The sequence below is a fragment of the Musca domestica genome, unplaced genomic scaffold (genome assembly GCF_030504385.1).
Source record: "Musca domestica strain aabys unplaced genomic scaffold, Musca_domestica.polishedcontigs.V.1.1 1, whole genome shotgun sequence".
NCBI lineage: Eukaryota > Metazoa > Arthropoda > Insecta > Diptera > Muscidae > Musca > Musca domestica.
Window position 1 is genome coordinate 36,375,327 of NW_026712114.1, and position 14,412 is coordinate 36,389,738.

At 34.0% G+C, this 14,412-nt stretch overlaps 1 protein-coding gene across 11 annotated transcripts in view; it reads right to left on the reverse strand.

Moving 5' to 3' along the window:
- LOC101894270 (tropomodulin) overlaps window positions 1–14,412 on the reverse strand; it is a 359,112-nt gene that overhangs the window by 304,921 nt on the left and 39,779 nt on the right. Inside the window, exon 1 of one of the 11 annotated variants that reach the window (XM_059122260.1) lies at window positions 8,786–9,429. The exons of the other annotated variants lie outside the window; for them this stretch is intronic. Coding sequence (XP_058978243.1) covers window positions 8,786–8,806 — 21 coding nt within the window. The 5' untranslated portion in view covers window positions 8,807–9,429. Of the gene's footprint in view, window positions 1–8,785; window positions 9,430–14,412 lie in introns of those variants that run through there. 11 annotated transcript variants of the gene reach the window in all.

Sequence of the window (14,412 nt, forward strand, 5' to 3'; positions counted from 1 at the left end):
CCAGAATATTTTCGCGATAATATTCGGCATTTATTCTGATGCCACGGCCATCGACTGGCCGGCGCTTGATTTCTTAGGGCTTATCGAAGGTGCACATTTTCAGCTGACCTCTTTGGCAAGTAAACACGATAATTTTGTTTGTTTACAAAATTTGTTTTCCTAATCGGAAAAAAACAAAATTCGGCAGTTCACCACTTTCGGCCAAGCGAAGCAACTCTTTAGCCCTTTTGAGTGTAAGTTCTTGCACTTTTTGGAATTATAATGGATTTACCCCGAGCTCATTTTTCAATATTTGCCGAAGGGAATATTACGATATATTCAGCTCTCGAGCCATTTTTCGGCCACTGCAACGCGGATTTCGATCAAGTCGCTTCTTTACTTTTCGAACCATTTCTGCTGATGTTGCTGTTTTCTTCCGTCCATTTCCTTGATGTTGGGCTACGCTACCAGTATCACGGTAACGAGCGATGGTACGAGACACAAAAGATTTATTCACATTTAAATGCTGGAGTGCTTTAGCCACTTGTGGTTTTCCAGCCAAATATAAAGAAATCACACTATCACGCTTGAATGCCATCACGAATAAATTTTTTTTTCCGGAAAATTCTCAACAAAATGCTTTTGTACGCTTGTAAACAATATAATGAGCTGTCACTGGAATAATTTTAGAAATGACAGCAGTCTGAAGTTGGTTGCTGTTTTTTTATTTCACCCTGTATAAATTCTTTGTCAGCATAAAATTCTATGTTCATTTGGCGATGTCCATCCATCTATCCGTCTGTCCGTCTGTGGTTATCACTCTAGCTTCCGAACGAAATTAGGAAGGTTAATATATTTTTACTCAAATGTATATTATGTCACCAGGACTTTTGGTAATGAAAATGTAGGTCCACGTTTTGGTATAGCCCCCATATAATGGTACCTGCCTATTTTCGGTATTTTGATGATTTTAGCGACATTATTCTCCGGAATTGTTTCAAATTTGGTATTTCAAGTTTGTCATGGATACTACAGCATATGACAGAAAATTGTCTGTGCAGGTACACGACTTCTTATGGACCCTAATATATTTTTAAGATTTGAACAGAATTTTTAACGGATTTTATTTTTTTGAGAATTGCAAAATTCGTTCCAAATGGTTTAGGGTAGTCAAATACTTTTTTACTTGTTTAATATAATCCTTCTCGAAGTGATATCATGCCTTCTATAGCAATATTATTTGGTATGAGAGGTTAAAATGACTCCGTTTAATTTGGTGAAAATCGATTCAGAATTGGATATACCTCCCATATATTTGATTCCTCTGAAACCAAATTATAGCTGCTCTAAAGCCATGATACGCATTCAAATAAGTTTCATAGTTGGTATGATTTACTTCACATAAATTCCCAATATAAACTTTTGTGATGCGAGTGCTGTACCAAATAGTGGTGTAGGATATCATACAGTCGGTCCCGCCCAAATTCTGACCTTTCTTTACTCTTTTTTTCAAATTTGAGGTATCAAAATGAAAAAGGAGTCCTCTATCCAGATTTAAACAGACAGAGAAAATAAAATTTAATGTTGATACACAAAGTAAATAGAGCCCTCACTATGGTGCCCAAAAGAAGTTTTCTGCCAACAGGTTACCTTATATCACAAAATTCGTCAGCAGAAAATCATGCTTGTGCCATAATATATAAGATTCGGTTTTAAATACATACTTAAAAATTAACTCGAATAAAATATTTGTCATAGAGACTATTAGTTTGATAAATAAGGACATTAAAATTGGAAATTAGAAAGTCAAACTACCGACCACAATATATTAATAGGTGTATAACATCTACAGATATATGTATTTGGTATATATCAAAACTCTATCGCTAGTGTGGTTTAATGCTATTTTTGATCTGAGCAAGATTGTAAAAAGAAACCTTTACAAAATCCTGTTCGCACACTCCTTTCTCACATCGCACAGTTTGCCTATTTTTTACTCTCCTCTGGTTCACTGTACAATTGACGTCATTATCGATGTTTATTGTATTTATTAACATTGGTAATTTTGTCTTTGACGAACTTTTTTTCTCCCCCAAACACCGATTGAAAGATGTGTCTGTGATGATAGCATTCGCTGTGTAAATTAACGTCACATCGTGTGTAAACAAACAAACATGAATGAATTATAAGTTTGTGAGCAGACTTGAATGTTCTGCCATTCAGACAAAAGAAAACACGTAGAAAATTGGCAATTTAATTAATTTCCCAAATTTTCCATTACAACAAAAGCCGAACATAAACATTTATTTTTAAATTAATACTACAAATTGTTGTAAAATTTGTTTATTTTTGGCATATAAAAGTGTAATAAAGAAAGTTGGCAATTTCTTCTCTCTATTTTATAAATTACTTTTTGAAAACTTTCTTATCGACTTTTCCATTATCTTATATTCCATTGACCGAAATTCTTTAACTTTGTTCATTTATTTAAAAAGTATTACCCATATCTCATTTAAGAGGAAAATTGGAAAAAAAAAAAAACTCGAAAACCCAAAATACCTTAAATGGCAATATTAGATATTGACAGTTTGTCTTTTTTGGAAATTTCTGTTTAGTTTTCCTTTTCTATCGAATAGACAAAACATCCGTCAAAGCAACATTTTCCACATTTCCCTTAGCTCCGCTTCTCAGCCCGTTGTCCCTTGATGACACTTTTATATCAACATCAATGATGAAATCGTCCAACCACCCCCCGTCTATCATCCATCAATTGTCACAACGCCCATTTTGATTTGGCTGGCCACTTTTTGTTGTTGTTGCTTTTGGTATACGCAGAATGTAGGCAAGAAAATATATTTGAGTTGTTGTTGTTTTTTATTAATATTTTTGCTATTTCACGTCGTTTATTCAACATTCCATTGCTGCCCTTAAACACTTGAGGAAATTCTTCTCTTGGCCAAGTGAGTGTGTGTGTGTGAATGGTTTGTATCGATGTAGGACATAGACCTTGATGTTGAACTAAATAAACAATGGGAAAAAATAAGATCTACTCTTTGCCAAGAGCTACGAAAAACGAGAACCTTTTAAAGGTCACATTGATTTATTGGCATTTCACATTTAAAATTTTTATTAGTCAATGAAATTTAACATAAAGAAACGGCTATGATATATTTTTGAAAGGAGAACAAATGTCACACACGTACAAAAATTGCAGCACTCTATGGCTAAGAAGAAAACAATTATTATAGGAATATACTTGTATTTTGTGGAATATAGGATATGGACCAAAATTTCTTTGTTATTTTGAGGAGATTTGATCATAAATATAATTGGAAGTATTATTTAAAAACTGGAAATCAAAGTATTTATACGGTACAGGATTTTTGAACTTATATTATTATTCAAAAAAAAAAAAAAAAATATATATATATAGCCGACACCAGTTGGGAAATAACTCATGTAAAAACATGTCTTGTAATGCCGAAATTCGAGTATTGGACGGGTATGCGTCAATTCTGTCATTAGGAACATACAATCCAAATTTCAAACAATTCTCTAAAAAATATCACTTAAATAATCAAAGTGATGCCAAGTATTCGTCGAAAGCGTATGAGGCAGTTCTGGTTTCAACAAGACGGTGCTCCACCGCACACAAGTCGCATAACAATCGATTTTCTGGTGGTGATTTGGACTGGCCACCGCGTTCGCCCGATTTGACGCCGCCTGACTTCTTCTTGTGGTCAAAGGTTTACGTTAACAAGCCAAGGACCGTAGAAGAGCTCAAGGACAACATTGGTGAAGAAATAGCCGCTATTCCGGCCGAAATGTTGGCAAAAACGATGGAAAATGTAGCAAAAAGTGCACAATACGTCATCAACGCCAGAGGAGGCCATTTGAGAGATATCATATTCAAAAATTGATGTAAACAAATCTACTTGGAACAATTTAAATGATTAACATTTCCAACCGCCAAATTTTTATTTTTTTCTTTGATTAAAAAAAAAAAAAAAAAACATGGGTCCGTCGAATATGGGCAACCCTGTGTATCACTTGATATGGAAACAAATATATGTCTGTTTGTGACAACGATCCTTTTTTACTCGTACCTCCCCCACAAAAGGTCAACATTTCTTAGGAAATAATTTCGCTTATAACAAGTAAAAAAAATTAAGTTCCGCCGGGTCGAAATTTTAATACACACCACCATTAGCTAAAGAAACTATTTTTAAATAAAAGTATATGGATTCAAACGTGTTCGAGTTTGAACTAAAAATGCCAGTGATATTTGTTGGAGACTGCAGTTGATATAATCACAAAATTAAAACCAATCGACACGAAAGAAAATTGTCTGTGCAAGTCAACGTCTTCGTATAGCCCCAATATAATGGCATTATTCCCGGAATGGTTTCAAATTTGGCGTTTGAAGTTCGTCATGGATATTACAGCCTATGAGAGAAAATTGTCTGTGCAGGTCCACGTCTTCGTATAGCCCCCATAAAACGATACCTCCCGATATTCGGTAACAAATATATGTCTGTTTGTGACAACGATCCTTTTTTACTCGTACCTCCCCCACAAAAGGTCAACATTTCTTAGGAAATAATTTCGCTTATAACAAGTAAAAAAAATTAAGTTCCGCCAATATTTCTTTGTTATTTTGAGGAGATTTGATCATAAATATAATTGGAAGTATTATTTAAAAACTGGAAATCAAAGTATTTATACGGTACAGGATTTTTGAACCTATATTATTATTCAAAAAAAAAAAAAAATATATATATATAGCCGACACCAGTTGGGAAATAACTCATGTAAAAACATGTCTTGTAATGCCGAAATTCGAGTATTGGACGGGTATGCGTCAATTCTGTCATTAGGAACATACAATCCAAATTTCAAACAATTCTCTAAAAAATATCACTTAAATAATCAAAGTACCGATTATTGGGAGGATGTGATGGAGTACCGTTGACCTATATAAAAATTTTTCTGCAACAATAAATCCAAGTTCCGAATTTTAAGTTATTTCGTGAGAGGATGGGACTAAAATCAGCAAATTCCGAATAAAGAGATATATCGCTATAGGAAAACATGAAGCTATGTGGACAATGATCTGCCACACTAAGTACAAACCATTATGAGCTATGACTACCGAATTTTATTCCACTACATTCGAATCTGAGGCTAAAGTGATAAAAATTCCCAATATGGAATGCCATTATATAGGGGCTATAGGAAAACGTGGACAATTTTCTGTCACAGGAAATGTAATCTATTATGAACTCCAAATAAGGAATTTTAATCTATTGTGCAAGGAACTGTGGCTAAAATCCCCAAAATTAAGAATACTGGGAGATACAGTTATATGAGGGCTATACGAAATCATTGACTTATATAGACAATCTTCCGCCATAGGTAGAACCCATTATGAACACCAAAAACGGAATTTTAATCTATTTCGCAAGATACTCAGGCAAAAACCATCAAAATACGGAATAGGAGTGGAACCCGCTGTAAACTATATACTGCGTTTTAAACTATTCCGTTTGGAAGTGTGTTTATTATTATCAGAATCCCGAAACTGGGGTGATACCGTTATATGGGAAAACATGGACCTGTATAGACATTGTTCCGTCACAGGGAAAGGTACGAAAAGTACTAAATATAAAAATAACTTGTATTGGACCAACAAAATGAGTTGGAATTCTGAAATTCGGAATAAGAGTCACTGGTGGATTTCAGGATGAATATATCAACGGCTTTTTGCAGATTCGAATTTTAAGGTTACGAAAGATTCTAAAATTGTACTTAACTTGCAAAATGTTACCATTTGTATTATGTGAACGGATAGAGCTTAAAACTTGAAATTTAGTATGAGAATCAATGTTGAAATGTAAGTTTTATACGTGAAGGTGGCTTTAGAAATGTGTTCTAAGTATGCGAATTTTACTAACTGATCCCTGTGATCCCTGTTGGTGGTAGGATAAAGATGTGGTTTTGAAAATGGGTGCTACAAATGTAGGAAAAGTACTAAACAGTATTATATTTTATACAATTTGGTATTGCGAAGAGATATAGTGTTTGAAATCTGAAATTTGGTATTACGGTCGCTGTTCATGTGTATCCTGTACATATTCAGGGGGTTAGAGAAATGCGTTGAAGTTCGGTATTGCTTGAAGGGGTAGAGATACAATTTGGTCATTGAGAGAAGGAATGGCGCTGAAACTGTGAAATGTTATATTCCGATAACTGTTGCTGAAATATGGAACGGTTTTCCCAATGAGTACTAAAATTGTACAAAAAGTACTTAATTGTATTAATTTTGGATCTTTGTTTATGCTTGATGTAGATTGTTTTAGATTTGCGGACTAAATGTTGCTACCCTTGCTGTTGGGTGAAGCAATAAATCTGAAATTCTAATTTTTATACCCTACACCACATAGTGGTAAGGGTATTATGTATTTGTGCATTTGTTTGTAACATGGAGGAGGAAGCGAGATAGACCCATAATTACTTTTGAGGATCTCCATAGAATCAATTTCTGAGTTGATTTATGTATGTCAGTCCGTCTGTCCGTCCGTAAGTCTGTCCATGTCTACTTGTTACCAAAATGCAGGTCGCATTTATTATCCGATTGAGATGAAATTTTTCACAAATCATTTCTTTGGTCAAAGGACGAACCCTATTGAAATTGGAGATAATCGGTCAGAATTTAGATATAGCTCCTATATATATCTTCGTCCGATTTACCTTTTATTGTGCACCAAACGTGTATTATCAGCCCGAATAGTATGGATTTTTGCACATACAACCAAATTAGGCTTGAAAATGAGTATGCCGAATTTGATCGAAATCGGTTCAGATATAGCTATAGCTCCCATATATATTGTTCATCCGATTTGTTATTTTTGTCCTTCATAGCCGTAATATGCACTCTGTAACAACAATATTTGAGCAAATACATCAAATGCAGCTCAAAAATACCTTTGCTAAATTTTATCGAGATTAGTTCAGATTTGGATATAGCTCCCATACATAACTTCGTCCGATTTACCTTTTATTGTGCACCTAACGTTTAATATTTGCCCAAATGGGATGAAATTTGGCACTTACGATCGAATTGAGTCTAGAAGCTAGTACGTCAAATTTGGTGAAGATCGGTTCAGATATAGCTATAGCTGCCATATATATTGTTCATCCGATTTGTAGTATTTGTTACCCACAGCCGTAATATGCACTCCGTAACAGCGATATTCAGGAAAATATATCAAAGAGGCCTGAAAATAAGTATACCAAATTTGATCGAAATTGGTTTAGATATAGCTATAGCTCCCATATATATTGTTCATCCGATTTGTTATTTTTGTCCTCCGCAGCCGTAATATGCACTCTGTAACAACAATGTTTGGGGAAACATATCAAATGCAGCTCAGAAATATCTTTGCCAAATTTTATCGAGATCGGTTCAGATTTGGATATAGCTCCCATATATATCTTTATCTGATTTCAAGTTAATTTTGCATCAAATGGGCAATACAAGTCCGAAATTAAAAAATACAAATGCTTTGGCATATTTAGTCCTTTGAACTTTAAATTATAATTATAATCATAGCGTGTATGATTGAATTCTCCCATAAAAACTTTTAATTGTTATGTGGAGCTCTACTAAAATAGCAAAGTGGTGTAGGGTATCAAAAAGTCGGCCCCGCCCGACTTTAGGACTTTCTTTACTGGTTAAATTTAATATAGAGGCCTCTACTGGTATCAGGTGTGGGGATCTGGCGGTGGTGCTGGAAATTAGTACTATGATAGTACGAAAAGTACTTAATAGTACTAAATTTATCACGATTTAGTATTGGGTGAACAGATACTGCTTGAAATCTCAAATTTGGTATTAGTGTCGTTGTTCTTGTGTTTTCTGGACATATGGAAGTGGAATCGGGAAAGTGTACTATAATTGTACGAAAAGTACTGAATGGTACTACATTTCGTATTAGGTGAAGGAATAGAGATAAAATTCCGAAATTTTATGTTTAGATTACGGATGGTATCTGTGTTTGAGATATGGCGGTGGTTTGGAAATGCTTCCAATATTTGTAGTATAAGTTCTAAATGGTAATAAACTGGGTAGTGGGTGAAGGGATAGGGCTAGAATTTAATATTTAGATAACTGTTACGGTCTGGAATTTAAATATGAAACTTTTTTGTAAATCAATACTAAAATTAGGAGAAAAGTACTAAATAGTACTGGTTTTGGATCTTTGATGGTGCCTAGGATGGAGAAATGTAGATTTTTTTTGGATATGCGTACTAAATGTTACTAAATTTTGTATTGGATCAGGATACTGAATATCGGTAGGTATCTTTATATGTGCGCTTTAGTTAAACGTGGACATATATATACAGGGTGAGATGAAAAAATTGCAAACAACTTCAGACTGCTGTTATTACTAAGCCACTTGTCCGAAAGCTTTTAAAATTATTCCAGTGATTGCTCACTATATTGTTTACAAGCGTACAAGAGCATTCATTGAGCTCGAGGTAAAGCCATTGAAGTTCCAAGTTCCAAGGCTATAGTTCGTGCCAGAGGTGACAAATTCGAACAAATGTAAACTTATTCTAAAATTTGATGCTACTATTTTGTTGTAGTTTTTTTTTATCTCACACTGTACTCTTCAGTGCTGGCGCTAGTAGTTTTCATAAATTTCAAAATTAAATATTAAAAGAATAAATTTGGATGCATTTTTGAGGCAATCGTAATTTTTTACACTTCTTGTCTTTCATTAAAATATAAGCAAACTCTCACCTCTTCTTCAATTATAGCCATATTTTCGGATGTATTCCTTAACTTTAATTCTGTAACGAGTAATCCAAATAGTTGTAGTCTGGTATTTTATTTAGAATTTTGTTGCTCAATTTTTGATATAATAAATATAAATATTCCAGCTATTAATGTTTTTGTTTTAATTTTCCATTAACAAGGCGCAAAAACTTTTGAAACGATTTTTCTTTGTGTAAAATGTTCAAACTAAATGCGCAGAATATTATATATGATATTCTTTTCTGCTTGTATTAATTTTTTTTTTCTGAAATCCAGATAAAATTGCGTTTTATTTTGAGTTGTGTATCATAAATCTTGTAACTGCACTGGATTGAACTGCACTGCACTGCACTGAACTGTTGATTATTTAGTATAGCAAAATATAATTATGGTCCAAATAAGAAAATAAACATATGTTTTTTTTTTTTTTTTTGTTTACAAGACCGAAACGGAAAAGATTATTTTTCTTTCGTTTTTCTGTTTTAAAATGCCACCCAACAAATACCAATAATGTAAAATAATAATTAAATTTCCATCAAGAACACATGTTTTGATTTTTTGTTTTTGGTGATTTGTAATTTTTGATTACTTAAGTAAATGATATTGGTGTACAATTTTTCACTTTTCTTTTTTAGAACAAATATACCGATCCGTTTCAAGAAAAAAATATTGTTGTTATTGCTTTTTTAGAGGTTAAAATTCGCTGACGCCGCGTATTTTCATTTACGAGCTCGTACAACGTATCCTTTAGAATTTGATTAGACTACTGCCACCAGAAATCAATATTACATTTTGCCAAATATCTTTTCAAACGATCAGATGTTTTTTCGATAGTTTTTAATACTAATTTTTATCACATTATCATTTACCGCCTTTCTTTAAGTAATCAATGATCAATTTTGCGTAATTGAATGAAAAAGCAAAAGAATTCACACTATTTCTAAGTTCACGAGAAGACGTCAACTAATGACGCATGGGAAAATACAAAGAAATTCTAATGAAACCATTTAAAATGTATTTTTTGTCTTTAGACTAAATTAAAGCGTAACAAAAGTAAAATAATATTTTCAATATTACCAATTATACGTCTATGGTTCAAATGTTAAACATACCTGAAAAGAGTAAAACAAAATATATATCTTAGTATAGATAGTTCAACACATTGAGAAAAAAGTTATACATATTTAAAACAATTAACAAGAAAAAAAGCCTTAAGTTCGGTCAGACCGAATTTTCAAAAAAAAAAAAAAAAAAAATAATAATAATAATAAAATCCGTTTAATATTCTGTAAAAAACTTAAAAATACCGAATATAGCCGTTATATTAGGGTCTATACGACGACGTGGACCTGCATCATAAAAATACCGAATATAGGGGGTTATATGGGGGCTATACCAAAACGTGGACCTGCACTTCAAATTCCAAATTTGAAGCGATTCCGGTGAATAATGTCGCTAAAATCATCGAAATACCAAATAACTGGATGTACAGTTATCTGGGGGATATACGATGACGTGGACCTGCAGAGACAATTTTCTGTCATAGGCTGTAGCATTCATTACGAACATTACCAAATTTGAAACAATTCCGGTGAATAATGTCGTTAAAATAATCAACATGCCGAATATCGGGAGGTACTGTTATTTGAGGGCTATACGAAGACGTGAACCTGGACAGACAATTTTCTGTCATAGGCTGTAGTATCCACTACGAACTTCCAGTAGCACATTTGAAACAATTCCGGTGGATAATGGCGCTAAAATAACCAAAACACCGAATATCGGGAGGTACTGTTATATGGGGGCTATACGAAGACGTGGACCTGCATACACAATTTTCTGTCATAGGTTGTAGCATTCATTACGAATTTCAAATACCAAATTTAAGACAATTCCGTTGAATAATTCTGCTAAAATCATTAAAATACCGAATATAGGAAGCTATATCCAAATCATAGCCGTTCTCGATAAAATTTGGCAAAAGTATTTCCGAGCTTTATGATGTACTTGCTTCCACACTGAACTCGGTCGGATGTACAGAAATTCAGGACTTTTGGACTTATTTTGCCCATTTGGTGCACAATTAACGCGAAATTACTGTCGTAGCACACACGTAAGACATTGCTGTCGTAGGCTGTAGCATCCATTACGAACTTCTAATGCTAAACCATTCCGTCGAAAAATTTCGCTAAAATCATCAAAATACTGAATATCGGGAGGTACCGCTATATGGGGCCATATACCAAAACATGGACCTATATTTTCAATAGCTAAAGTTCTGCAGATATAATATACATTTGAGTAAAATTTTATCAACCTACTTTATTGCGTTTGGAAGCTAGAGTGATTTCCACAGCCGGATGGACATCCCTAAATCGACATAAAATTTTATGCTGACCCCTGGTCTAAAATGTATATTTCGAGGTGTTACAAACTGAAAGACAAACTTGATATACCCTACATACCATGTTGGAGGGTATAAAAAGGACCTATAGTCTTTCATATCCTACTGCATTACATATGATGAAATCAGTAAAGAAAGTCTTAAAGTCGGGCGGGGCCGACTTTATGATACCCTTCACCACTTTACTAATTAAGTTGGGCTCCGCATAACAATTAAATTATAATTTAAAATTCAAAGGACTAAATATGTCGAAGCATTTGTATCTTTTAAATTCGGACTTGTATTGCCCATTTGGTGCACAATTAATTTGAAATCGGATAAAGATATATATGGGAGTTATATCCAAATCTGAACCGATCTCGATAAAATTTGGCAAATATATTTCTCAGCTGTACTTGATATATTTCCCTGAATATCGTTGTAACGGTTTTCATCTTACGGCTGTGGGTAACAAATATAATACATCGGATGAATAGTTTATATGGGAGCTATAGCTATATCTTAACCGGTCTTCACCAAATTTGACATACTAGCTTCTAGACTCAATTCGGTCGTAAGTGCCTAATTCCACGTTTGGTGCACAATAAAAGGTAAATCGGAAGAAGTTATATATGGCAACTATACCCAATCGGAACCAATCTCGATAAAATTTAGCAAAGGTATTTCTGAGCTGTATTTGATATATTTCCCAAATATTGTTGCAAAAGCGTGCATATTATGGCTGCGGATAACAAAAATAACAAATCGGGTGAACAATGTATATAGTAGCTATAGCTATATCTGAACCGATTTCGATCAAATTTGGCATACTTATGCAAAATTCCATACTATTCTGGCTGATATTACACGTTTGGTGCACAATAAAAGGCAAATCGGACGAAGATATATATGGGAGCTATATCTAAATATTGACCGATTATCTCCAATTTCAATAGGGTTCGTCCTTGGGCCAAGCAAATGATTTGTGCAAAATTTCATCTGGATAGGGCAATAAATGCGAACTGCACTTTGTTTACAAAAATACATGGACAGACGGACGGACGGACATGCATAAATCGACTCAGAATGTGATTCTATGCAGATCATCAAAAGGAACTGTGGGTCTATCTCGTTTCCTTTTGCCTGTTACAAACAAATGCACAAAGACATAATACCCTGACCACCTTGTGGTGTAGAGAATAAACAACGTTTGTTTATTAGTGGAGAACGAAATCGGAATAAGGATGTTTAGGAGCTGTATCCAAATTTTAGCCGATCTCGATAAAATTTGGCAAATGTATTTCCAAGATATATAAGTTACCGGGTACCAAATGTCATTGTTGTCGAATGGATATTACGAATTTGAGGGACTTAAACACCAAATCGGATAAAACATATATATGGGAGCTATAGCTACATCTGAACCGATTTTCTTCAAATTTGATGTGCCTGCTTCTAGACTGCATTCTGTTGGATGGGCCAAAATGCTGATCATATAGACAGATATTTTGGCATTAGGTGCACAATTAACCCGAAATCGGTTGAAGATATATATGGGAGTTATATTCAAATTTGAACCGATCATAATAAAATTTGACAGAGCTTTTTCTTGCCTGTATCGGATATCTGATACCAAACATCATTCTTTTTGGGTGCACATTACGAATGTGGGGAAAAATACATATGGGAGCTAGAGCTATATCTGAACCGGTTTCCTCCGAATTCGATGTACTTGCTTCTAGAATCTTCTAGAATGAAAATTCAGGAATTTCGGACTGATATTGCATCTGGTGCACAATTAGCCCAAAATCGATTGAAGATATATATGGGAGCTATATCCAAACCTGAACCAATCTCGAAAAAATTTGAGGTATTTCTGGGCTATATCTGATATCTGGTACCAAATATCATTGTTGTGAATTGCTTATTACGCATGTTAGGGAATTAAACATCAAATCGGATGAAATGTATATATGGGAGCTATAGCTATATCTGAACCGATTTTCAAAAAATTTGATGTACTTGCTTCCAGACTAAATTCTATTTGATGTTCTAAAATTCAGGTCATTTGGACTTATATTGGCCATTTAACGCACAATTAACCCGAAATCGGTAGGTTTTTGTGGAATTCAGCATTTTCCATGCAGTTTCTGTACCGCCCCCACTTTGGTTACAAAATCGGAATAATTCAATTATCTGAAACATAGGGCATATATACTTAGAAAGTACTTCTCGGACGCATCTATTATAGTTTTTGTGCAATTCAGTATTTTCCACGCACTTTCCCTACCGCCAACCCTACTTTGGTAAGAAAATCGGAATAATTCTATTATCTGAAACCATTTGGGAATATAAGGCATTCACACTTAGAAAGTACTCATAGAGACATTTCATTTGAGCCCCGCCAATAGCGCAGGTATCATAGTTTTGAAGCAATTCTGCATTTTCCATGCAGTTTCCCTACCGCCGACCCCACTCTAGTTATTCATCCTCGTCGGGAAATTGCGTCATTTTCCTGTTAAATTAATTTAGAAGTATTGGTTTTTATCAAAAAAAATAGTAAAAATCATTAATATATATAAAAAAAAACCAGTAAAGAAAGTCTTAAAGTCGGGCGGGCTGAATTTATAATACCCTACACCACTTTGCTAATTTAGTAGAGCTCCGCATAACAATTAAAAGTTTTTATGGAAGAATTCAATCATATACGATATGATTATAATTATAATTTAAAGTTCAAAGGACTAAATAGGCCGAAGCATTTATATTTTTTAAATTCGGACTTGTACCGCCCATTTGGTGCACAATTAATTTGAAATCGGATAAAAATATATATGGGAGCTATATCCAAATCGGAACCGATCTCGATAAACTTTGGCAAAGATATTTCTGAGCTGTATTTGATATATTTCCCTGAATATCGTTGTTACGTAGTGCATATTACGGCTGTGAGTAACAAATATAACAAATCGAATGAACAGTATATATGGGAGCTATAGCTATATCTGAACCGATCTTCACCAAATTTGACATACTATCTTCTAGACTCAATTCGGTTGTAAGTGCCAAATTTCATCCCATTTGGGCAAATATTAGACGTTTAGTGCGCAATAAAATGTAAATCGGACGAAGTTATATATGGGAGCTATATCCAAATCTGAACCGATCTCGATAAAATTTAGCAAATGTATTTCTGAGCTGTATTCGCTATATTTCCCCAAATATTGTT